At 50.3% G+C, this 26073-nt stretch overlaps 1 protein-coding gene across 3 annotated transcripts; it reads right to left on the reverse strand.

Moving 5' to 3' along the window:
* On the reverse strand, window positions 1-26073 carry ADGRE2 (adhesion G protein-coupled receptor E2). Of its 3 annotated transcripts, XM_076001458.1 has the most exons (20): window positions 25991-26073; window positions 23451-23501; window positions 23130-23249; window positions 22489-22644; window positions 19742-19873; window positions 19125-19271; window positions 18602-18748; window positions 18471-18520; window positions 18280-18357; window positions 17561-17738; window positions 14937-15059; window positions 14520-14740; window positions 14139-14321; window positions 12980-13177; window positions 12407-12642; window positions 5234-5300; window positions 4877-4968; window positions 2994-3162; window positions 2795-2908; window positions 1-1490 (listed from the first exon to the last, which is right to left on the reverse strand). In XM_076001458.1, the coding sequence occupies exons 1-20, from the start codon at window positions 26061-26063 to the stop codon at window positions 1464-1466; spliced, it is 2562 nt and encodes an 853-aa protein (XP_075857573.1). In that variant the 5' UTR covers window positions 26064-26073; the 3' UTR covers window positions 1-1463. The 3 variants fall into 3 exon arrangements, with proteins under 3 accessions (XP_075857573.1, XP_075857574.1, XP_075857575.1); XM_076001459.1 differs by lacking the exon at window positions 19742-19873; XM_076001460.1 differs by lacking the exons at window positions 19125-19271; window positions 19742-19873.

The raw sequence follows: 26073 nt of genomic DNA on the forward strand, positions 1-26073 counted from the left end.
TTGTTTTTCCATTCTTGGGAAACTTCACTTAATAGTACGGGTTCCAGCTCTAACCAGGAAAATATAAGATGTGCTAAATCACCATTGTTTCTTAGAGCTGAATAGTACTCCATGGTATACATATACCACATTTTATTAATCCATTCTTGGCTTGATGGGCACTTGAGTTTTTACATTTTTATTAACTAATTAATTAGTTAATTTTTTTGAGACAGGGTCTCTCACTCTGTCTCCTGGGCTAGAGTGCCGTGGCGTCAATCGTAGCTCACTGCAACCTCAAACTCCTGAGTTAAAGCAGTCCTGCCTTGGCCTCCCAAGGTGCTGGGAGTACAAGCATGAATCACCACGCCTGGCCAGAGTTCTTTCTAAACGTCTAAGTGAATCCTATGCTCTTAATATTAATCCTTTGTAAGGTAATGTAAATATTTTAGTTACTTGACTTTGAGCTTTGTTTATGATGGTGTTTGTCTCACTTAGAGGTTTTAAGATTTTAAGTTTTTATTTTATTACTTTTGCTTTTTGGTTCTTGGTTAAGAAGGGTTTTATTAGCTGGAGGTTATAGTTCCGGGCATCACATATATTTCTGTTTATCATTTTAATAATTTTATTTTTATTTTTAGGCTGACAGTTCATCAGCCTTTATTTGTGCATCTTCAAGGTTTTGTGGTCTTGTAGAATTTCTGTTGTAGGAAAGCAGGTAATGCACAGTGGAAAGGGCATTTAGCTGGACCCGTTAGGAGTCCTACAGGTAATTTTTTTTTTTTTTTTTGAAATGAAGTTTTTTGCATGTTCCTGACCTGAGATTAGAAACTATCTGTGTCTTGGCGTGAAGATGAAAGAAGATGGTGCTTATACACTGGTTTACATTTCAGTTGCCTCTCAGTAGAGACTCAATTTATAATAATCTTTCAGCCTCGAAGTCCACTCTAGCTGCAGGAATCACTTCATTTGCGCCCATGCCCCCAGAAAGCTCCATGAAGCCTGGACCTGTGTGTCTCTCTTGATCTAAGCTGTGGACATGGTGAGTGATCAATGCTTTTGAATGAGTAAACAATTAAACCCATAGAAATAGAGAACAAAAAATAAAGAAATGCAGATTGTGGTGTGAACATTCCAGGCTTTTGGATGTTGTTGGTCTGAAAGTCCTTTTAGGCTGGTTTTCCTGCTTATAGAATTTTAGCATCTGGGGGAGTCTTCTTAGGAAGGAGCAGCCGTAGAAAAGGGCTTATTAACCCAGAGTAACTGAGACAGCTGGGCGACTGTAGGGTGAGAGTTCGCTGAGCACACTGTAGGGTACAAAGAAACTCCAGTTCCTCCAGGAATCAAGTAACAGGCCTGCCCTCCACAACTTCATTCCCACTGCTGATGGGACGAATTTCTGGAAACGCACACAACAAAATCTATTTTCCCATCTAACATCGCACGGAATGTTCAGATTTTTCCATGAAGAAAGAGGATATAGTTCAGAAGTTCTTTCTGTCATTATCAACCTGAAATGATAATTTTTAAGAAATGATATGTAAGACTGTAGAAAGACAACCTGTAAGTTCCATTTTAAAAAGAAAATAAAAATTGTGTTAAAAAAAGTAGATTTTAGCTGCTTGTGCCACAGAAATAACTACGTTAAAGGATAGGTATGTTAATTTGCTTCACATATAGATAACCATTTCATTGTCTGTATGTATCCCATGACATCATGGTGTAAACCTTAAATATACACAATACAGTTTATTTAAAAAGAGACATTTGGCCAGGCACAGAGGCTCACGCCTGTAATCCTAGCAATTTGAGAGGTCAAGGCAGGAGGATCCCTTGAACTTAGGAGTTTGAGACCAGCCTGGGCAACACAGACCCCCATCTCTACCAAAAATAGAAAAATTAGCCAGGTATGGTGGCTTGTGCCTACAGTCCTAAATACACAGGAGGCTGAGGCAGGAGGATCACTTGAGCCCGGGAGTTTGAGGCTGCAGTGAGCTATGATGCCACCACTGTACTCCAGCCTAACAGAGTGAGACCTTGTCTCAAAAAAACCAAAAAACTCCCTGAGTAAAGAGTCCCTATATACTTCACATAAATCCAACTAGGCTGCTACTTTTCTCATCTGTCATATGGGGCTGTAATCATACGTAGAGTCCAGAGAAGATGGAATAAGAGGTGAGAAAATGTAGCTGAAAGAGCTTTGTAAGTCTGAACTAGTAAATGTTGGTTATTAGTGATCGTTGCCATGAGTTATCTGATGCCATCACTGTTTGTCCTTCCTGGTTTGGCAGTGGGTACAGAGTGCTTAGCAGAGGCACTATGCACTACCCACTGGCCAGCTTGCCCAGAAAGCCTAAATCCCAGATAGCACTTACTTGAGCTAAATTTAAAAATATGCACAACATTTCCCCAACATTTGCCTCCTTTGGGGTGCCAGTGCTCAATAACTGTGAATAGAGTTGTATGTAGAGGAAAAGATACAGGGTAATATGTCTCTGAGTAGAATGTGCATCGCTGCTGCTTCGATCGTCAATTTCTGCTTATTTAGTTGCCCATGCATGGCACATAGTAGGTGCTCAGTAAGAATGTTCATGCATCAAAGACAAGGTGAGCACAGTTCCCTAAGGAGTAAAAGTAAAGGATCTTTAAAAAAGCAAACATTTACACTGAGACCGTTGCTAGTGGTTAGTGAGTCCAGGAGCCATCTGAGTGTGAGCCATCACCTGCGGTCCGCCCAGGTCGGCCAGCATGCTAGGTGCGTGCTGCCCCGGTGGACCAGTTAGTGCTGTGCTCGGGGAGCAGTGCGTGTTCTTACCGTGCTGGGACTAGAGGTGTCAGCAGATGTAGCCCTGCTGGAAATCATGTACACCTCAGACTCAGCTCTCAATTTCCTCATCCCTTTGAACCATTTCCTGTATTGCTCCCGGACCTGCAGAGACAAGACATGTTCTGAGTCAGCTCACTGAGAGGGGCGAGGGCAGGAACAGTCCCTGGTGGGAGCGGGGCAGGGGTACCTGCTGGCTGAGGAGGCAGTACACCAGGAAGATGAGGACGCCCTGCAGCGAGTTGATGATGATGAAGAGGTAGGCCATCACCTGCGCAGCTGGGCCCACCTGCAGCATGCCCAGCCACCACGTGCAGCCCAGGATGCAGAGCTGAGCCGTCGCTTTAAATGTGAGCATCCTGGGGTGGATGAGAAAGGAGGCCCGTGATACACCCAGAGGAACAGAATGAAGGCTACTCTCACCTCCGTCTGTGGGTGCCACACTGTCGCCTGTAGGTGATTTCTGAGACTGAATGTGGTCTGTCTGTGATACCCCACAGTACAAATGCCACTTGAGTCCAGGGAGGCATTTTGACTTGGACCAAGGAAGAGAGTCACACTTCATAATGAACCTCTCAAAAGTTTCTGATGCCTTATGGAGATCCCTAATTTTGCTTAACCAACATTAAAGAGCATATACTGTGCACATGGCTCTGTGCTAGAGCCCGGGCATCATAAATATTCATAACAAAGGGAAGATTTCCATTTTCATAAAGTTCACAGTCTCTTCAAATGAGTAGTACAGCCAAAGAATGATGTGCAAAATTTGGAAAGGATAATGGTAGGAACTAGGAGAAAGAACATTTAATTTTGCACAAGGGCGCCTGCAGCAAAAGACTGCCCAAGCCTCCAAGATGATTTGATGTTGACTACAATTTTTCAGGAGGAGGATTGCTTGAGGGGTGAGAGGGAGCTGGAACTGAGGGTAGGGCATGAAAGTACAGGCTGTGTGTGGGAACAGCCATGAAGACATAAATATTCTTTGCCCTTTTGTCATAGGACTGCTGACAAAAGTCCAAAGAATGTTTATTGTTTACCTTTTATTTTTTTTAATTGAACCATATTTGTATGCATTTTAGGGGTACATGTGAGATTCTGTTATATGCGTAGAATGTGCAACGATCGAGTCAGGGTATTTAGGGTGTCCATCACCTCGAGTGTCTATCATTGCTATGTGCTGGGAGCATTCCGAGTTGTCTCCTCTAGCTATTTTGAAATACGTGATACATCGTCACTCTACTCCGCTATCGAACATTGGACCGTATTCCTTCTATCTAACTGTATGTTTGTACCCATGGACCAACCTCTCTTCATCTGCCACTGCTCCCACACCCTTCCCAGACTCTTGTATCATTCATTCTACTCTCTGCCTCCAAAAGATCAACTTTATTTTTTTGAGACAGGGTTTCACTCTCACCCAGGCTAGAGTTCAGTGGCGTCATCCTAGCTCACGGGAGTGATCCTCCTGCCTCAGCTTCCTGAGTAGCTGGGACTGCCGGCATACGCCACCACGCCCGGTGAACTTTTCTAATTATTGTAAAGATGGGGTCTCCCTCTTGCTCAGGTTGGTCTCAAACTCCTGGCCTAATGCAGTCCTCCTATCTTGGCCTCCCAAAGTGCTAGGATTACAGGCATTAGCCATCATCCCAGCCTAAGATCAATTTATTTAAGCGGCCACATATGGGTGAGAACATGTGATATTTGTATTTGTCTGCCTGGCTTCTTTCACTTAACACAATTCCTTCCAGTTCCATCCATGTTACTGCAAATGACACTGTTTTGTTCTTTTTATGGCCAAATAGTATTGCATTGTATATATCTACCATTTTCCAACTGATGTCAATTCTTCCTGCTGCTGAGAGACTCCCAAGCTGGGACTAGAGATGGAAGGAACATTTTGCAGGGGGTGTCGGCAGCAGACCACTGGGTTTGAGGTGGTTGCTATGGAGGGACAGCTGCATCTGTTTACTTTGGGTCTCCTCAGAAGACCCCGAGAAGTGACATCAGGGCACGTGGCTTTGCTCTTGGGAACCATACGTGTCTGTGTGGCTGTCACCCTCTTCTCCAACTCACCTTGTGTTCTGGAGGGTTGACACTTCACTGTTGAGAGAGGAGAGTTTGCTTTTCAAAATCCAGAGGGTCATCAGAAAGAAGGCCAAATTTACCTTCAGGAAACCACAGAAGGTTTAGTGAATAAAATTTAATACTGTTATCTCTTCATCCTAGCCTGTCCAACATCAATTATACACTTAACTGGTTTTTAAATATTGAGTAACAATGTTAGAGTTTGAAGATTTAAGAGCAGTCTTAGAAAACCTAAGCCAACCCGTGACCACCAGGGGCATTCCTGCTCTTGTCACCATGCTTCTGATCCTGTTCTTCTAATGACCCTCTGCTGGGCAGTGAGAATGCTTGGATGACATCACTTACAGAGAAGATGGCACAGACCGGTCCAAGGAACGCCCATATAAATCCCTTTTCTGGGTTGAGCCAGCAGCTGAGCAAGAGAGAGAATAAAAAGTGCATTGGTCCTTGGAGATATGGAACAGTGATGTAAATCCACTCCCTCCCGCCTCCCCACTTTCTTCCTTCCTTCATCAATAAATATTGTGTGTGTCCTCTGTGGTAGGCTCTGAAGATGCAGGGGTTTAAGAAACATGGTCAGAACTACAAGTAGAACTACCACTTGATCCAGCAAGTCCATTACTGGGCATCTACCCAAAGGAAAAAAAGACACCTGCACTGGAATGTTTATAGCAGCATAATTCACAATTGCAAAGATGTGGAAACAACCCAAGTGCCCATCGATACATGAGTGGATTAATAAAATGTGATGTATGTATACCACAGAGTTCTACTCAGGCCATAAACACAATAGTGATCTAGCATCTCTTGTATTATCTTGGATAGATCTGGGGCAAAGGCAATATATGTAACCTAATCATTTGTACTCCTCCCCCAAGATGCTGAAATAAAAATAATAATAAAAAAAGAAACATGTTCTTAAATCCCACAAATCTCAACTCAGGAAGGATACACACAATTAGACACATTGTAACAATAAAACAAAAGTTGAAGGCTATCAGAATGTATCATCGTACCATTGGATGTCATACTTAGTTTGGGGTCTGTGGGATTAGGATGTTAAGGAGGATTCGCCAAGTAAATTATATATTATCTGAGACATGAAAAGTGAGTAGATGTTACCCAGATAAACAGCACTGAGGCAGGGAGAAGTATGTAAATGTGTTAATTGTTTTTGAGAGTCCTGTAAACCTAACATGATTGTAAGGGTTCTTTCTTGCACTATTTGATTTAATGTTTTTATCTGCTGTAAAACTGATCTACTGAGTTTAAAGTTTTTCTTGCTTTGTTGAGATATATTTTACATACCACAAAACCCAGTCATTTAACCCTTTGCACTTGATTTTTTCTTGATTCCTTTATTCTACTTGGGATTTAATTTTTTAAATACCCCAGATTTTACAAAGCGTGGCAGTAGAATAAAAAACTGGAGTTCTTTTCATACAAACTTATTTATTTGGCTTTTTTTATATTTCAAATTATTGATACATTCAAAGAGTAATTTTAATCTCTATAATTTTTGCTAACCGGTCGAGTCACACTCGACATCTGAGTGCAAAGGGTTAAACTGTACAGTTCAGTGGGTTTTTTTTTTTTTGAATATATAGACTTGTGCAGCAAACCACCATAATCTAATGTTAGAGTATTTCTGATTTTTCAAAAAGAAACTTTACACATTACACATACATTCCATCTCCTACTCCAGACTGAGGCCACTATGAATCTACTTTCTGTCCTTACGTATTTGCCCATTTTGGACATTTCATATAGATAGAATCATACAATATTTGGTCTTTTATTGCTGAATTCCTTCAATTAGCATACTATTTTGAAGTCTTATCCATATTACAGCATTTTTACATGGCTGAATAATCTTTAGAAAGTTATTTTTTATGATTGAATAATATCCAATTATATGGCTATACCACATTTCATTTATGCATTCATCAATAATAGGTATTTAGGTTGTTTCCAGGTTTGGCTATTTTGAATACTGGTGCTATGAGCATTCACGCACAAAGTTTGGTTTTGGAGGTTTTTGTTTCTTTGCTTGTTTTTATTTGTTTTGGAGACAGAGTCTTACTTTGTTGTCCCAGCTAGTGTGTAGTGGTATCATCGTACCTCACAGCAACCTCAAACTCCTGGGCTCAAGCGATCCTCCTGCCTCAGCCTCCCGAGTAGCTGGGACTACAGGCATGGGCACCACACCCAGTCACATTTTCTCTTACTTGTACATATGAGGTACATGGACTTGCTCAGACTGGTCTTGGACTCCTGAGCTCAAGCAATCCTCCTGCTTCGGCCTCCCAGAGCGCTAGGATTACAGATGCGAGCCACTGTGCCCAGTCCATGTACAAAGTTTTGTGTGGATATATGTTTTCACTTGACTTAGCTATATACCTAGGAATAGAATTGCTGGGTCATATTGTAGGTAAAACTGTGTTCTGAAATGGCCCTACCATTCTACATTCCAACAAGCATTGTTCAAGGATTTAAATTTCTTCGCGTCCTCACCATTATTTTGTCTTTCTAATTTTAACTATTCCAATGGGTGGGAAGTGATCTCCTCGTGTGGCTTTCGATGTGGATTTTCCTAATGACTAATGATGTTGAGCAGTTTTCAGCACTTCTTGGTCATTCACATCTCTTTGGAGTAATGTCTATTCACATCTTTTATCCGTTTTAAGTTGAGTTATTTGTCTTTATAGAGTTTTTCAATTTAATTTTTTAACAACAGTGCAAAAGAGAGGTTCTCTTATGATCACAGATTGGTGACTGAGAGCTGAAGTCTGTTGCTCGAGGTTTTCTGATAGACGTTGACAGACTTGACTCATGGCCCTGTGTTAGGGAAAAGGGGAGACTGAGGCAGAACATTTCAGGGCAAGGAGCATGTGGTAGGACGTGTCAGGGCAACTGTAGTGTACATGGAGGAGAATGTATGCAAGAAGGACACCTAGAAAGAGCTCAGTTGACGCAGGTGAACATAAACTTTGGCAGAATGTTGTGGTTAAAAGTGAAAATCCAAGCCGGGCGCGGTGGCTCGCGCCTGTAATCCTAGCACTCTGGGAGGCTGAGGCAGGCGGATTGCTCGAGGTCAGGAGTTCGAAACCAGCCTGAGCAAGAGCAAGACCTCATCTCTACTATAAATACAAAGAAATTAATTGGCCAACTAATATATATATATATATATATATATATATATATATATATATATATATATATATATAAATAAAAAATTAGCCGGGCATGGTGGTGCATGCCTGTAGTCCCAGCTACTTGGGAGGCTGAGGCAGAAGGATCGCTTGAGCCCAGGAGTTTGAGGTTGCTGTGATCGAGGCTGACGCCACGGCACTCACTCTAGCCTGGGCAACAAGCGAGACTCTGTCTCAAAAAAAAAAAAAAAAAAAGTGAAAATCCAGGAGATTGACTTACTGAATGGAGGTGTGAGAATCTTGGTGAACTTGCTCTTTTTCTAAAACAAATTTACAAAGCTAAAGCCGTGCATCCCAAAACACTGGAAATTACCTAAACCCAGAGAACCAACTGAAAATAGTCTCTCCAGGAGAAACTACTGAGCCTTGCTAAGTAAGACTAGGGAGTGGGGAGTTCATGGTGTCTTAATGTGAATGTGAAAGCTCAGAGTCCACTGTGAATGTTCTGAAGTTTGAAGATGTGGCTTCTCACACAGATGCTCTTGAAGAAAAAGAGTGCAAAACATCCAGGCAAAGAATTTAAGGAAATCTCGTGACCAATCATTGGGTGTCCATTAATTCGGATGAAAAACAAAGTCAAGAACTTTCAAAAAGCTAGCGAGGAACTCAAAAATCACTCACTTCAAGGAATACCGAATCCACAGAATTAATCTAGAGAAGCCACTAAGAAACAACAAAACCCCTCACCAACCATAAACTTTGGGGGTGGGATGAAGGTATCTGATAACAGGGGTATTGCAATATCTTATCTAAAATATCTAGTTTTTAACAAAAATATACACAGGAAAAAGAACTGTATGCAGCATACACAGGAAAAAATTAGCTCAAAGAAAATATTTCTGAGGAGGCCTAGATTTGGGATTTAGTAGACCAAATCTTTAAGTCTCTTACTGTGAATATCTTAAAATGACTAAAATAAACCTTGTCTAAATAACTAAAGTAACATATGACAATAACATGTCACCAAAGAATATCAATAAAAGGATAAACTTTATGAAAAGGAACCAAATAGAAATTCTGGAGTTCAAATATATAATAATTTAAATTCAAAAATCACCAGAGAGGCTCAACGGGAGATTTTAAGCTGGTCAAAGAAAGAATCCACAAACTTGAATATAGGTTCATAGAAAGGATGCAGTCTAACTATAGGAAAGAGAACAAAATGAAGAAGAAGTAACAGAACCTAAGAGAACTATAACCCAGGATTGAACATAGCAACACACACATAATCGGAGTCTCAGAATAAGAGAAAGTGAAAGGGCAAAAAAAAAAAAAAAAAAAAAAAAAAAAAGAATTACCGGCTGAAAACTTCCCAAATTTGAACAAACATATTAGTCTACACACTAAACAAGCTCAACAAATTGCACATAGAGTAAGTTCAAGGAGATCCACATGCAGATGCATCATATTCTTATTCACAAAAGTCAAAGAAAATGAGGAAAATCTCAAAAGCAGCAAATGAAAAAACTCATTTGTCACATACAATAGATCCACAAAAATAATTCAAAAATGCCTTCTTGCGAAACCATAGAGATTAGAAACTACTGGGATGGCACTTTTAAAGTGTCAAAGAAAAAGACTGTCAACTAAGACTTCCATATGCAGCTAAATTATCTGTCAACACTGAAGAAGAAATTAAGATATTTCAAACTAAATTAAAAAGGAAAGTTTTGCGAGTAGACTTTCCCTACAAGAAATACTAGATAGATTCCTTCAGGGTGAAATGAAAGGACACTGGACAGTAACTTGAATCCATGCAAGAAACAAAGAGCACCAGTAATAAAGGGCATGGGGTGTAGGCCACTGGAAGATAGGGGTAGAGACTGGAGTTACACACCCTCCAGCTGAGGAGTGTTTGGAACCACCAGAAGCCAGAAGAAGCAAGGAAGATTGTCCTCTAGAATGTTGAGAGGGATTGTGGCTCTGCCACCATCTCAAGTTTGGACTTCTGGCTCCCACAACTGTGAAAAAACAAATTTCTGTTATTTGAAGCCACCAAATTTGTGGTAACTTGTGAAGGCAACCCCAGGAAACTAATACAACATTACTCTCAATAACTGACAAGAAAATCAGTTGAATCAACTGATCAGAAAATCAACAAGAAAATCGGATCCTTGAACAACACAATGACTAGATCTAATAGATACGTGCAGAGCACTCCACTCAACAATAGAAAAATACATTCTTCTCAAGAACACAAGAAATATTCTCCAGGATAGACCATATGTTAGGCATTAAAAGAAGCCTCAATATAAATAAAGTGATTGAAATCATAAAATTTATTTTTATGACCACAATGGAATGAAATTAGAAATCCACAGCAGAGGAAAATTTGCGAACTTTACAAATACGTAGAAATTAAACAACATTGTCCTAAATAACAAATAGGTTCATGAAGAAATCATAAGGGAAGTTAGAGAATACTTTGAGTGCAGATATAAAAGACAAGATACCAAAACTTACAGGATACAGCTATTGCAGTGCTTAGAGGGAAATTCTTAGCTATTCATGGCTATCTTGAAAGGAGTTAAACATTTTTTTCTCAAAGTCTTAGTGTGTCGCTCGGGCTAGAGTGCAGTGGTGTCATCATAGTTCACTGCAGCCTCAAATTCTTGGGCTCAAGTGATTCTCCTGCCTCAGCCTCCTCAGTAACTGGGACTACAGGCACCACTACATCTGGTGAATTTTTCTATTTTTAGTACAGCCAGGGTCTCGCTCTTGCTCAGGCTGGTCTTGAACTCCTGAGCTCAATTGATCTTCCCACCTCAGCCTCCCAGAGTGCTAGGATTACAGGTGTGAGTTTCCGCATCTGGCCATCATAAAAGAATAAAAATTCTAAATTGACAATCTAACCTTTCTTCTCAAGAAACTAGACAAAGAAAATCAAACTAAACCCAAGTCAAGCAGAAAGATAGACATGAAGATTAGAGACGAACTAAATGCTACAGAGAATCAAAGAGTTTTTAGAAAAACATGAAACAATGGAAATTCTTTATAAAGATAAACAAAATTGGCAAGCATTTAGCCTGACTGAAAAATAGAGAAAGAAAACTCAATATTATCAGAGATGAAAGAGAGGACATCCATACTAACCTTAATAGAAATAAAAAAAGATAATAAGGAACTAGGAACAACCTGATGACCACAAATTGGATAACTTACATAAAATGGACAAATTCTTAGAAAAGCACACTACCAAAACTGTCTCAAGAGGAAATAGATGATTTGAATAGACCGATAACAAGCAAAGAGAATAATAATTCAAATTATAATTGAATTAATAATTTAAAAACTTTCAATAAATGAAAGCCCCAGCCAAAATGGCTGCAGAGAGTTTCACCAAAAATTTAAAGAATTAATGTCAATTCTTCACAAAACCAAAAATATTATAGAACAGGAGGGAACTGTTCTATTTTCCCAAATTATTTTCTGAGCACAGTGTTGTCCTGATACCAAACCAGAAAAAGACATCACAAGAAAACTGTAGACCAATACACTTATGAATATGAATGTGAAAATCCTGAACAAAATACTAGCAGACCGAATCTTACAACATATAGAAAGGATAGTATACCATGATCAAGGGGTAATTATCCCAGGAACATAAGGCAGGTTTAGCATAAAACATATGAAATAAAGGATAAACATCATGTGATCGTCTGAGTAGAAAGTCTTTGACAGACTCAAACCTTTTTTTGTTATAGAAACATCCAACACACTAGGAATGAAATAGAATTTTCTTAACCTGAAAAAGGGTATGTATGAAAAGTCATGAGTTAACATGGTACTTCAGTGGGAAAAGGCTCAATGTTTCTCCCTAAGTTCAGGAACAAGAAAAAACCATCTGCTTTTCCAGTCATTGTTGTGCTGGAAGTTTAGCCACTGCATTAGGCAAAAAATGAACCAAAAAAAAGCTAGAAAAGTGCCTGACACAAAGTACCTTATAAATCTTAACTATGACAGTATCAGTTACTTTGGTTATTTAAATCAGGTCCACTTTTCCAAATTAAAAACTGGAGCATCCTATAAGATTTGGATGAAGCAGAGTAGATTTAAAACGAAACAAAAAAAATGTCTTGAGCACTTCTTCTTATTTCATGCTTTGAGGACAGAGATTTAAATACATTCTCCTTATTTATTATGATTTTCTACCAAAAGATTAGAGTAATTTAGACTTAGGGATTACTACTTAGTGTGTCTCTGCATATTATGCTCTGGCCTAGTCAAAATGCCACATCTGTTCTAGTCATGGCCATGCGTGTGCTAGAGAAGGGAATTTGCTAGGACAGTGGGAATTTGCATTTACCGGGCAGGTGTCCCATAAAGGTGAGGGTGGGATGCTGCAGAAATGGCCACGATCACAGCGGGGACCCCGTAGCCCACGGGGAACATGAGCTTCCGCATGCGTCTGTTCGTGCCGGAGTAGTTGGTGACGGTCAGGTTGCGCGCGGCGAGGCACAGGTGCAGGCCCTCCAGCAGCATCCAGGCGAAGGCGGCCAGGTAGAGGTAGTGCAGGGCGCCGGCGACGAGGGCACACAGCGCCTGGGGAGGAGCAAGAGACACTTGGGGACGCGGTCAGGTCTGAGTGTGGCCAGGACCTCTCCTGAACCTGCCACCGGGGAGAATTCTGATATGTCTAATGGAGCTGCAAAGAGATGATTTATTTTCTTCCTGCTGACAAGGGGTATAGTTAAAAGGGAGAGAGGGAGAGAGACGACATGTTTTCTAGTTGAATAAGGCAATGTGAAATTGGCAGCTTCCTCCTCTGGCCTTCCCCAGGACTCAGGGCCGTCGTGGGAAGGCACGGGAGGCAGCGTGAGCCCGCGAGGCGGCATCCCCGGGGAAGGGAGGGAGTCCTCGGGAGCACCACCGCCAGTACCTGGGGCTCCGTCCGGTCGATGGCCGTGAGGAAGAGGAGGTGGGCCAGGAAGAGGCAGAGCGAGAGCTGCAGGTGCAGGGAGGTGCTGGTGTTCTGGATGGCTCTGCACAGCAGGAAGGTGAGGGCCGCCAGCAGGAGGCACAGCAGCGAGAGGCCCAGCCCCACGTAGGTGACTACGGCCAGCACAGGGTCCTCCTCCTGCCACCCAGGAAAGAAAGGTTTAAGATCATAATTTCCTCCTCTGGGGCAATGACCCCCACTGCCATTTTTATCTCTTTTCTTTTTTGGCTTAGCAAATTCAGGAATGGAAGAGCCAGGAATATTTGTGAGTTGATGGGCAAGTTAATCTAGGTTTGGAAATTTATGATTTTACAGGGTTCTGAACTGCTGAATTCAGCCCCTGGGAGGACTGAGGGAGAAAAAGAGAGCCCTTCCTCACGACGGAGCCATGGAACTCACAAGGGTTTGTTTTCCTCTTGACTTTTGTGCGTAACTGAGCTTATAGGTTGATGTGGGAGGCCCAGGCAGGTGTGAAGCCTCTTGTTGAACACTCTCTTCTGTCCCCATTATGTGATGCGGTGTGGCAGACTTGGACCTCGATGACCTGGCATCTACTCCCCATCCCAGACTCTGCTCGCCTCATCCTGGCACCCCGTTCCTTGTTGGCAGTGGCTTAAACTTCACATTTCCCCCCCTTTCTGCAAATGTTTGCAAAACCACGAGGGAATGAAAATATTAGATTCGAAGTTGGAGAGGGCTTCCATATGATCGATGTTTTCCCACTGGCCTCCAGACAGGAACACTGGCACTTGGCGAGGGAGCCACGTGAGAAGGAATGTGACTGGCCCACAGGAACTGAGCGTGGCTCCCTGTTGACGGCCACCAAGAAAGTGGGACCTCAGTCCTGCAACCACAAGGAATTGAATTCTGCCAGCAACCAGGGAGCTTGGAGGAGGACTTCAAGCCTCACATGAAATGGGGCCCAACCCCAGCTGACACGACAAATTCAGTCTTGTGAGACTGAGCAGAGAAGCTATCTTGCCACGCCAGACTGCTGACCCATTGAAACTGTGGGATAATAAATATGGGTTGTTTATAACCTGCCACAACTGTGGGACTGTGTCACACAGAGACACACGCAGAGTACAGCTCCTCTCACCTGCACGTGGTAGTGGGCCATGAGGACGGCGAAACTGCTGAGGTGGGAGCAGTGGCAGGTGGTGCTGGTGTCTCTGAGGTCCAGCGTCCTGCAGCCTGTGGTGGCCCAATGACCATATCCCTTCTGATCGGGCTTCCAGAAAGCACAGAACACCTTCTGCCTTGGCCCAGGAATCACCGACGACTGTAGGTACAGGGCACAGGTGTGAGCTGGTGATTCAGATACTCAGAGATTTAGACCCAAAGCTGACTTGAGAAGGGCCGATTTTGCAAGGGAGGTTTTGCACCTGTGGCGGAGCCCCCCTAACCCCCCAGGCTGAGCTGAGCAGCAAGGCTGTGCCCAGGACTCAGGCTCCTGCCACGTCACCCCACCAGCACTCACGAGGTGGGAGAAGATGAAAGTCACTTGGGAGCTGAGGTTCTGGGTGTCCTTGTTGCTCAGAAAGGCAGAGCTGACATATGAGAGCAGGGTGGGGTGGGCGTCCTGCAGCCAGCCCTTGTGTCTCTCCTGCAGAGCCGTCAGCTCAGGCTCCAGGACCAGGGGGGCCTCAGCCAGCAACTTGCCCATCCCTCGGGTGGAGACAAGGCCCACCACAGAAGGGCCTGCAGGACAAGGCCAAGGTTAAGTCTTTGGGTCCCCAGCAGGGCCTCTTCCTCCTCATATGAACTCTCCTCTTGGGGCGCCACGCCACTCACCCCACACGTCCCTTTAATTTTTAAATCTCTTTTTTTTCCATATCCTTGGGCAACTTGTCCCACCATGAAGCCTCACTAACCTTGTACTCATCTCAGCCATTACCTGTGTCACCAACTTTCTGTGCCAGAGTCCAGTTCAGCTGCATCTTTGCCTGAGTCTGACTCAAGGTGACATTTCCATCTCTTTGCTTCAGTATCTTCAGGGACAGTTCTGTGAGTGGTGGGGCTTATATAAGGGAAGTTACGTTAGGAATTTTGCTTGCAGTGGCTGACATATGATTACTTTTATGTTTATGTGTGTGTGTATATACATATATGAACACACACATACGTAGTCTGAAGATGCAGTGCATTATAAAAGAATAGTATAAACAATTCTGCAACGACAAGTTAAATGACCTAGATGAAAGGAACAAATACCTAGTGATACACAAACCACCAAAACTGACTCAAATAAAAAAATCTGAACGGACCCGTAACAGGTAAAAAAAGATTGAATCAGTTATCAACACATCCCGAATGAACAGCCCAGAGCAGAGGGCTTTTTCACTGGTGAATTCTACCAGCCACTTCAGGAAGAATAAACATTTCAACTCTTTGTCAACTCTTCCAAAAAATAGAAGAGGAGGGAGCGCTGCCTAGATAATTCTATGACATCAATATTACTCTAATAATAAAACCAGATAAAGGGTTCACAGGGCGACTATACACAAATATCTCTTATAGACATAGATGAACAAAATCCTCAACAAAATATTAGGAATGCATTTACCAAGGAGGCTCAAGACTTGTAACACAGCAAAGTGCAGAAGAATTTGAAAGAAATTAAACACCCTAAATAAATGGAAAGACATCCTGTGTGCATAGATTGGGAGACTTTATATTGTTAAGATGACAGTACTCCCTAAATTGGTCTATGGATTCAATGCAATCCTTATCACTCTCCCCGCAACCTCTATTATTTTGTCAAAATAGAAAAGCTCATGTTAAAACTCATGTGGCATTGCAAGGGACCCAGACACCCAAAACAATCTTGGAGGACAACAAATTTGGAGGACTTATTACTATCTGATTTCAAAATGCACCGCAAATCTACAGTAATGCAAACGATATGGTATTGGGATAAAGACAGACACAGGGACCAGCAGCACAGAACTGGGATTCCAGAAATGGACCCAGACTTCAATGGCGAGTTGATTCTCAACGAAGGGTGCCAAGGCTATTTGATGGGGGAGAGACTATTCTCTTCATCAAATGGTGCTGGGGTTACTGGATAGGCACGGGCAACAGAGAGAAAGTGGACCCCTACCTCACATGATACACAGAAATTAACTCAAAATAGGTCAAAGATTCCTAAATTTAGGAAACTAAAACATGTTGGGGAAAGCACAGTAATAAATCTTCCTGGCCTCGGATTTGACAGCAAATTCTTAAATAGGACGCCAAATGCATAAGCAATAGAAAGGCAAAAACATAAAATAGGCGTCATTGATCCTTAAAACTTCTGTTCATTAAAGTGCAAAGACCAAGGTGAACAAACAATGTAGAGAACAGAAGAAAACATTTGCATATGACATGTGTCATAATGGTCTACTATCAGAATATGAAAAGAACTCTTCCAACTCAACAACCAAAAGACAACTCAATTAAAAAATATGGCAAAGGACTCGAGTAGACATTTCTCCAGAAGAGATACACAAATGGCAAACAAGCACATGAAATGATTTTAAACATTATTAGTCATTAGCAAAGTGCAAATCCAAGGCATAATGAGATATGACCTCACATACACTAAAAAGGCCTTAATAAAAACAAACAAAGTAAAAGTAAAAAGTTTTGCCGAAGATGTGGAGATTGTAACCCTTATGTGTTTCTGGCGGGAATGTAAAATGGTGCAGCCACTTGGGAAAAAACGTTTGGTGGTTTCTGGAAAAGTTGAACATAGAATTATCATGTGACCCAGCAATTCTATCCTAAGTATATACTCAAAACAACCAAAAAGAGGTATTTAGATAATTCCTGTACACCAGTATTCATAGCAGCACTATTCACAATAGCCCAAAGGTAGAAGCAACCCAAACGTCTATCATGGATGGAGAGAGAAACACGGTGTGGTATATCTGTACAATGGAATAGTATTCAGCCCTGAAAAGGAAGGACATACTGACACGTGCTATGACATGGATAAACCCCACGAATGTTATAGTACGTGAAAGAAGCTAGGCTAAAAGGTCACGTATTGTATGATCCCATTAATAGCAAATATCCTGATTAGGCCAATCCATAGGCAGAGAAAGCAGATCAGTGGCTGCCAGGGCTGGGGGAACAGAGGAATGAGTTGTGATTGCTTGGCAGGTACAGGGTTTGCTTTCGGGGTGATGGAAACGTTTTAGACGTGGAGGAGATGGTTGTACAACTTTGTGAACGTACTAGAGTCTACCGAAGCACACGCTTTACGATGGTGAATCTTATGTGAATTTTACCTCTACGAAACATCACACTTATCTGTCAAATAATTTATATTCTTCCAAATTAAATAAATTGTTTCCTTCGGAAGCTGTTTCTATTTTGCTGAGTTCTTCATTGTAATTATTTTGCTGCTGACCACCTATGTTACAATCAAAATGTGTATTGTCTACATATTTATGCATTTCTTTCTAGTCCTTTGCTTTGTAGTGGGACTGAGCGAGGAGGGAGGCAGGGGCCTTGGGGCGCCCGGGTGCGTACCTGTGCCTGCAGGGCAACTGACGGTCAGTGGCCCATCGGGCAGGGACTTGCTCAGTCGTCTCAGGACGTCCTCCAGCCCAACCAGCAGGTGGCCGGCCACACAGTGCTGCTGTGAGTGGGGCAGGGTCTCCAGGTCCCCAGGGGTCTCCAGCAGCTCGTGCACATTCTCCATGAGCTCCTGGGGGCATGGGGACAGGGTGCCAGTGGGCCACAGGCCGCAGGGGCTGCATGACCATCCGAACCACTCACCCCACAGAACAGACCCCAGAGGCTGTTTGGGGACAAAGGTGGCTCTGGGTGGTCCTTGCCCCTGGAGCACAGCCCGTTCCTATGAAACATCAGCGATGACGTCAGCTCTACGCCCAGGAGCACAGCCCCTTAGAAACCAGCCCTCCTCTGACACGTCGGCGATGACGTCAGCTCTGCGCCCAGGAGCACAGCCCCTTAGAAACCAGCCCTCCTCTGACACGTCGGCGATGACGTCAGCTCTGCGCCCAGGAGCACAGCCCCTTAGAAACCAGCCCTCCTCTGACACGTCGGCGATGACGTCAGCTCTGCGCCCAGGAGCAGGGAGAGGAGAGACAGCAGCCGTCTAACAGCAGGACCGCCAGCGAGGCCGCTCCTCCCCAGCCCTGGGGGAGGCAGGGCGGCAGCGTGGGGCCGGCCGCACGGTCTCCTTCCCGCCCTGTCCTCTGCGGGCCACCTCCTCCTGTCCTCACCTCCACGGTCTTCTGGGCTGAGTCTGGCTTGAAGTCTCTGTCCAGATCCTGGATTTTGTTAAAGAAGCGAGACAGACTCTTGGGAGAGGAGAGAAGAGGGCGTTAGAGCTTCTCCCGGGTGGGTAGGGCGCTCACACCAAATCCTGGGGCTGTGGGGCGTTGTCTGCCCCCCGTCCCTGCTGGGCGCTCACCTGGCTGCGGATGCCCGGCGGCGGCTCGGTCCAGTTGGTAAAGGGCGTCTCTGCGGGGACAGACAGCGGCCCGTCAGGCTGCGGGTGTTGCGCGTGTTGGGGGGAGGTTCTCGGGTCGGGTCAGAACCTACCTTCGCAGACTGTGATGTTCTGGTTGTTCGGGACCCCCGGCTTGGGCCTCCAGCCTGGGCGGCAGCGGCACCTGTACGACCCCACGGCGTTGACACAGAAGGTCGACGGGTGGCAGCGGTGCTGCCCGGAGCTGCACTCGTCCACGTCTGCGGACCCGGAGAAGCGGGTCAGGCCCTGTCCCAGCCCCGAGAGGGTCCTCGCTCTTGTCCGCACCCTCCTCGCTCCTCCCGCTGTCGGCGCCCCTGGGAGTGGAGACTCTGGCTCTCGGGGCACGGAAAGGCCTGAGTGCGGCGGGTCGTGCAGACGCGCAGCCGTGCACAAGCTGAAACGTAGCCTCCCAGTTCATCGGCTGCCACCCGCGTCCCCCGACCTCCCCGTCAGCACCAGCCCCTCCCCCAGGACCCCAGATCTTTTCACATCAAGTCTCCAAAGAACGAAAGGCAGCCGGCATGGAGCCGGGTGTTCGGTGCCCACGCGTGTGCCGGCAGGCGCCGGGTTGCGCCGCGGGGTCAGGCCGCACACCTGTGCAGACGGTGTCGGTCGGGCCGTCGGGGGACCCGGAAACCGGCCTCCAGCCCGGGCGGCACCGGCACTCGTAGCCGCCCACGTTGTTGAGGCAGTGGGTGGAGTTGTGGCACTGGTGCTGTCCCAAAGCGCATTCGTCCACATCTGAGGACAAAGCCGGAGGTCAGAGCCTGCCCCTGGCCAGCGGGGGCCTGCCCTCCCTCAGTGCGCCCCTCCCCATCTCTCCACGCCCAGACCCAGGGCCGTCAGTGCAGGTGCCGCCACCTGGTGACCTTCAGCTTCACCTTCAAAGCAGCGTATAGTGGCCTCCCTGCAAGATGGGCACAGCAGGGACCATGGTGCCCAGTTTTTAGGCTCTTGACCGCTCCCTCCCTGACCATGGCCGTGGTTCCCCTCCTCAGAACCGAGGTAGCCTTCTTCCACTCGCCCGTGAGGCATGAGGAAGGGGTGAGGTCTGCGGGCTCCACAAACGGACTCCAGGCCCAGAGGCCCTGCCCCTCCCTGCCCCATGGGGACCTTCCTGGGAGGCGACTCCCTGGGCGCCCGTGACCCTGGGAGAGCGTGCTAGTCTTCCCCTCCTCCTGGGCTGCAGCGGCCTCTTCCCGGGCCTCTACCTGCGCAGAGCTTTGGGTCCCGGGGCTGGAGCGCAAAGCCGGGCGGGCAGTGGCAGGCGTGGCTGCCCAGGGTGTTGCGGCAGACGCCGAAGCTTCCGCAGACTCTGGGGCTCTGCTGACATTCGTCCACGTCTGCAAGAGGAAGGGCGGGAATGACGCCCCGGCTGTGGACGGCCTTTGGCGCCGGGTCCGGCCGCGTCCCCTGGCTCAGAAGCATCCGGAAGGCACCACGTCGCCTCCCTTTTCCGACTCACACCGAGGCGTCCCATGCCGAGCTGGGTGGCCCAGCCCTCTGCTGTCCAGATGTGGCGGGAGGCGGCCGGGTCCTCCCCGGCTCCCGCCTGCCTGGGCAGCCCCACTGGGGGCGTCGCGCCTCCCCGACCGGCCCTCGACTCGGAGCAGCGTCCTGGGAGCCGAGCGCGGGGAAAGGCTGCTTCCCGGAGCAGGGCCCGTGCTGGCCCTCAGTGGCGTCCCTTGGCTGACGTCCCCAGGTGGCTGTTCGCTGGCCAGGTCCTCCCGGTGGCCACAGGACAGCGCTGTGCCGCCCACGCCGCTCTGAGAGCCCAGCCCCTCGGAGACGGCCCAAGGCTCGACCCTGAGCCAGGCCCGTGGGGACAGCGTCCGGCCGGGGCAGGGGCCCTTGGCGACGACCTCTCTTGCTGTCCGGGCCAAACTGGAGGCTCTTCCGCACCCACCTCTCCGGTGTGGGGCCCATGCCACCCGGCCCCACCCCGCCCGGCCACCGCACCCTCCCAAGCCCCAGTCGTCAGAGCTGTCCTCGGCCGTGGAGGACACGGACCAGCTCGGCAGCCGGCACGCAGCGCCTTGGGTGGGGACGCAGTGGAGGCGGGTGCGGAGCAGGCGGTCAGGACGCCAGGTGGCGTCTTCTCCAGGCTGGGACCGCGGCCTCCCCTGGAGTCTCCATCCTCCCGGGTTTCCAGACGGGGTCCTCCCCCGGTCCGTCACGGCCAGGGTGGCCAGAGGGGGTCCAGGCGTGGCCAAGCGTGTGGGCCCTGGTGGGGCAGGTCTCATCCCGGCGTCGCTGGCGATGGCGGGAAGGACAGACGCTGTGCCGGAACGTGCCTCGTCCTGAGCTTGTGAAAGGTCCCGGGTGTCGTAGGGGCCAGGCGGGCAGGGGCCGCTCTGAGCCCCCAGAAGGGTCCCCGCGGGGAGGATCTGAGCCTTGGGGTTCAGACAGGTGTCCAGGTGTCCACACGGCCCTCTGAGGCCTGGAGAGAGTGGGGCGAGGGGCGGCCCCAGGTCACTGCGTGTCATCGGCCGGCGGGCTGTGACGCTGGCCGGGCGTGTCCCTGGTGCCGCAGAGCCCGAGTGCTGGGGTGTGGGGGGAGGGCGCAGACAGACCCGCCGAGCCCCCACCAAGCTGCAGCCTCGGCTGGTGGGTCCTGCCTGGACCAGCCGGCTGCTCCCTCCTGTCGCCCGCCTTAAGGTCCGCGGTGGCCTCTTTGTCACCTCACGCTTGCTGTCCGTGCCGACGCCCAGCCAGGGCGCTCTGAGAGGACTCCGTGATCGGCACGCGCGGTTGTGCAGGTTGCCCGCTGCGCCAGGGCGCTGCTGCTCCAGGGACGAGCGGGGGCTGAGAGCCAGTTCGCCCCCGGCCTGCCAGACGCCCGTGTCCCGTGGAGAGGAGGGGCCGTTCTCCAGCTCACACGAGGGTCTGTGCTGTGGCCAAGCCGTGCGCGCGCCGCCCAGTGTCCACCTGCGGACGGGCGGCGTGGCGGACACAGGCCTCCCGTGCGCTCCAGGCAGGCGCGTGTCCCCCGCACGCAGCGTGGCCCTGTCCCTGCTTCCCGCCCTCTCCCTCTGCCTGCACACAGGGCGGGAGGGGCCGGCCGGGCCTCCTCTCTCCCCAGCGGGCGGCCTTCGAGTCCCGGCTCAGCCCCAGCTTCACCACCACCCACCTCTGCCCCTCCCCGCCCCACCTCTGCAGCCACTCCCTCTGCCCGGGGGAGCCGTGGCTCCCGGCTGCCCCTGCTCTCACCGCCCCGCGTGCCGAAGGCCCCTCCCTTCCCAACTGGCTCCCTGGAAAGGGGCGGAGCCTGTTACGCGTGGGGGCCGGCCCCCCAGGCCTGAACCGGTGTGGCCGCCTCGCAGGACGGGACCCTGGCGGCGGTCTCCGCCCGCCTGTCCCGGGAACGCCCGTCCCGAGTGACAACAGCCGGTGACGGCCCGCGCCCTCACGCAGCGCTTCCTGAGGGCGCAGCCGGCCAGTGCCTTGGTGGCCCCAGCGACGTCTCCAGCAGCTCTGTGAGGTTGGGCACCGTGGTTACGCCCCTTTTACAGATGGGCAAATCGAGGCACAGAGAAGTGAAGTGACTTGTCCAAGGTCACACCAGTTAACAAAAGCTACTTTTGTTTTTATCTTTTTCCTTTTTTTCCCGCTTCCCCATCCCCCCTTTTTTTAATCTTTAAAAGACAGGGACTCTTTATTTTATAGCACAACATTGCGATAGCATCATCCCCCGCCGACAGTGGTTTCTGAGTGAGTGTCGCGAGCTCCGTGCGCACAGCTACCGGGCTTTGGCCCAGGCGGCGGGTCCCGCGTCTGTCTGTGGCCGTCACACCGCCTGGCCTGTCTGGGCTGGTGGGACGGGTCATGCACGGCCGTCCCGTCCAGGCCCCAGGCAGGGAACCCCCAGCCAGGGCTCTGCCCCTCGGGTGCTGCAGGACGGCTCCGGCGACCCCAAACCTCAAGGACGGGGAGGAGGAGGACGTGGGGTGGCTCTTACCTTCACACGTGTTCTCACTCGCATTCCGGAACGTGTTTGGCCCGGAGGTGGGCGTGTATCCCGGGCTGCAGGTGCAGTAGTAGCTCCCGACCACGTTCTGGCAGTCTGCAAATTTTCCGCAGAACACCTTGGTGGGTGGTTTACACTCGTTGATGTCTGAAACAGGACAGGGCAAAAAGTCACATTCCCAAAGGTGTGGATTCCGTCCCACCCTGACTCCCCGGCATGAAGCCTGGTGCTTCCTAAGTATCTTTTAGAAAGAATCCTGAGCTGCACTGCGTCTGGAGCAAGCCATTCCTGAAGGCCACGAGGTCAGCTCCGAGTTCTCTGGATTTGGATGTAGTGGACGGTGCCCAGGTGGGGGATGGGCAGGAAGCTCAGCATTCTCCTCCCCAGTCTTACGGGCCAACCGAGGCACAGACCCGCGATTCCTCGGGAACCGACTCCTTTCTCCGGGAAGCCATGCCTGTTCGCTCCGTACCTCTCCACCTTCGTTTATTTTTCCCTTCTCTTTCCTCTGGCCAGGACGACAGTCCCAAGGCCAAGGGCCGCGGCCCCTAACTACCACCCAGGCCCCCGCTGGCGCTGGGCAGGGCCTCATCGGGTCCCAGGCGCCCTGCACCGCCCCCAAGCCGCGGTACCGTCGCAGGACACCATGAAGTCGGTGAAGATCTCTGCGCCCGAGGAGCTGAATCCCGGCTTGCAGCGACAGGCAGTGGTGTTGGCACACAAGGCGTTCGGGGGGCACCAGCGGTCACAGCCTGCGGGGGCGGGGGCGGGCTCAGAAGGGGACATGGCACCAGGACGGGCAGCGGGGCAACGCAGTCCCTAGAAGAGGTGGGGTGGGGGGGGACAGCCCGAGCGACCCTGAATGGGGCCTGTCACTCCTGGGCGGAGGGTCGGGGTGCCGGGTGCGAGGTGGGGCGGGGCCCTCCTGGCTGCGGACCGCGGCGCAGACTCACCCCCGGCGTCCTGGGCTTCGGCCTCCGACAGAGCCAGCAGGACACACAGCGCTGCGACAGGGACAGGGCGTCAGAGAGGACCCAGGGCCAGGAAAGGAGGCCGGGAAAGGAGGCTGGGAAAGGAGGCCGGAGGGCGCCGCACTGGGGGAAGGGGCCCCAGCCCCTCCCAGGCTCAACGCCCATGCTCTGCTCAAAGGGCGAGGGGAAGGTCGGCTCGTCCCACCACCCACAGCGGAAGGTCAGTGACGTGGCGCCTCGGCGCGGGTTTTCGGGCACGGGGAGTGGGGAGGGGACCCCGAGCCCGCGTGGCCTCGCTCGGGCTGCGGCTGTCCCGGCCTGGGGCCGTGCGGGCGGCGGCTCAGAGGACACCCTGGAGCCGCATGGCCCTAGCTCACGTCCGCCCCCACTGTCGGCCTCAGTCTCCCCTTCTGTAGAACGGGCTGACCACAGCGTCCGCTCCCCGTGCAGCGGGGGAACCAGCCCCGGGCCAGCTGCCTGGGCGTCCCAGCGCGGACTGTCACCTTTCTTCAGGCAGAAGTGAGGGGTCGGGCCAGGTTCTCTCGGACGCCCCAGGCACCGGCCTCAGGGACACAGGTGCCCGCCCTGCGCCCACAGCCCCGAGAGCCGCACGTCCTGTCCTGCCTGGGACCCAGTGGGGACATTTTGCCCCGGGCTCCCCCGCCCCACCGCCGAGGGCACCTGTGGGGGTTCATGCGGAACAACCCCCCTGCGGCTCAGGGCCACCCCTCCCAGGGCGTGTCCTGGGGGCCCCTCCTCGTCGTCAGGGGCTGCGGAGATGGGGACGTCCTTGCGGTTCACCAGAGAGAGGGGACAGGGAGACAGAGGTGGAGAGAAAGTAGAAAGAGACGAGAGAGACAGAGACAGATGAAGGATTCGAAAGAGAGACAGGCAGAGACAGGAGGCGGGCGGGACAGAGGGGCGGGACAGAGGGAAGTGGAGTGAGGGTGGGAAAGGACGAGGGGGGGTGGGGGGAGCCGGGAAGGGAGGAGGAGGGGACGGCACTCAGCAGCAGGTGGGGGCAGGGCTGGCAGTCCCGCGGGGACCCCAGTAACCCAGGGAGCCCCGGAGTGGGGTGTCGGGCAGCGGACGGGATAGGACCGGAGGGCGGCTGGCTGTGAGTCACTTCCTGGGCCGAGGGAGGGATGACGCGCCACTCAGTCGCCCACTTGGACCCGGGCGGGGACTCCCTGGGAAAATCTGAGGTCAGACTCTGGGGTCATTGTGAGCGCAGGGGGGAGGGGGTGGGGTTGCAGACCCTAACCCTGACCGCTCAGCCTGTGTCCAGACCTGGCTCCTGGGGCGGGGGGAGGGCAGAGACCCCCCCACACCCGCCTGCCTGCACCTGCTCCCAGCAGCCGTGCCCCTTCCCCTTTCTCACACCGGGTCCCTCTCTCCCTCTTGCTTGGCTACAGGGCTCGGCTGGTTGCCTGCCTGCTAGGAATCGGCTCCTCTTTGCAGGACACACGACAAAATGACCGTCCCTCAAAGGATGGGACAGAGGTTGATTCGAGGCTCCAGCTCCCAAAGCCTCCAGTAACTCCTTTAAAGGTGGGGGCTGTGTTTACGCCCATTCTACAGATGGAGAAACAGAGGCTTGGAACCCAGAGGAGGTTAAAAAAAAAAAAAGACCAGGAAGAATCTCGTAAGCAGAGGAGGCAGAGGAAGGTGGGATTGAAGGGCTGGGCCCCAGCCCCGGGGGCAGGGATCCTCCGTGTGTCCCATCCCCTCTGCCCGGGCCGGGCGGGCGGGGCTCCCCACCCTCGCCCTGAGGCCACGGCCGCGCCTCCATCTGGGGCCTGGCCTCCTGTCGTTCGCTCCCCGAGCCCAGGGGCCGCTGGGCTGACACCTGCCACCCGGGCTGCACAGGGGAACCGTGGGCCTGCGCCCTGGGCTTCCCCCAAATGTCATTTCTTCACTCTGTGTGTTGCCCGTTGCTGGGGCAACGCGCTGCCCCGATGATAACCGTTAGAGCCACCCTGGGCGCGGCGGGAAAGGCTTGGGGGAAGTCACAGGAAAGTCAAGTTCAAAACCCACAGCTGAGGCCCGGCCTTGTCTAGGGCCGCAAGAACGGGGGTCTCTGGGGCTGCCCCTGCCACTGAGACACTGGGGCACAAATTGGGGGTACCCTCCAGTAAAGGGGTGCCAGCCACCAGCTCCCAGACACCCCTCTCCATGATCTATATTAACAGCAGCTGCCTGTGGAGTCTCAACCTCACTTTTTCTTCTTTCCCTTCCCCCGTGCCTCAGTTTCCCCTCTTAGGGGGGCAGCCTACCAACTGGGTGCAGAGTGGAGCGTAAAGACCCATGAGGGCAGGGGAGCAGGCCCTGGGAGCAGCCTGGGGTTCCTTCCAGGGCGCACGGTTGCCCAGGCGCTGCCAGCCCCTCTCTCCATGTGACATGTGGCTTCTGCCACCTGTCCAGGAGCCACCAGGGGCACCTCCCGTTTCTCCGCCAAGACCAAGGGGCGCTGCGGGGGCCTCACCCCTCCCGGCAGGACCCGGAAGTTCTGAAGTTCTTACCAAGAAAGACACCTCCCATGGTTCCAGCTGCTGCAGGAGCAGGGGAAGTAGGGGGAGGACGGGGCTGTCCCATCTCCCCAGGC

Source organism: Microcebus murinus, chromosome 4 (assembly GCF_040939455.1).
Source record: "Microcebus murinus isolate Inina chromosome 4, M.murinus_Inina_mat1.0, whole genome shotgun sequence".
NCBI lineage: Eukaryota > Metazoa > Chordata > Mammalia > Primates > Cheirogaleidae > Microcebus > Microcebus murinus.

Excerpts from the sequence above, each read along its gene's own strand:
- ADGRE2 (XM_076001458.1), bottom strand. The coding sequence starts at position 26,063 with ATGGGACAGCCCCGTCCTCCCCCTACTTCCCCTGCTCCTGCAGCAGCT. Across the intron at positions 18,358-18,470 it reads CGCCGGGCATCCGCAGCCAG|AGTCTGTCTCGCTTCTTTAA; the intron begins GTGAGCGCCCAG and ends TCCTCTCCCAAG. Across the intron at positions 5,301-12,406 it reads CTTTATGGGACACCTGCCCG|CTGCTGGCTCAACCCAGAAA; the intron begins GTAAATGCAAAT and ends TCTCTTGCTCAG.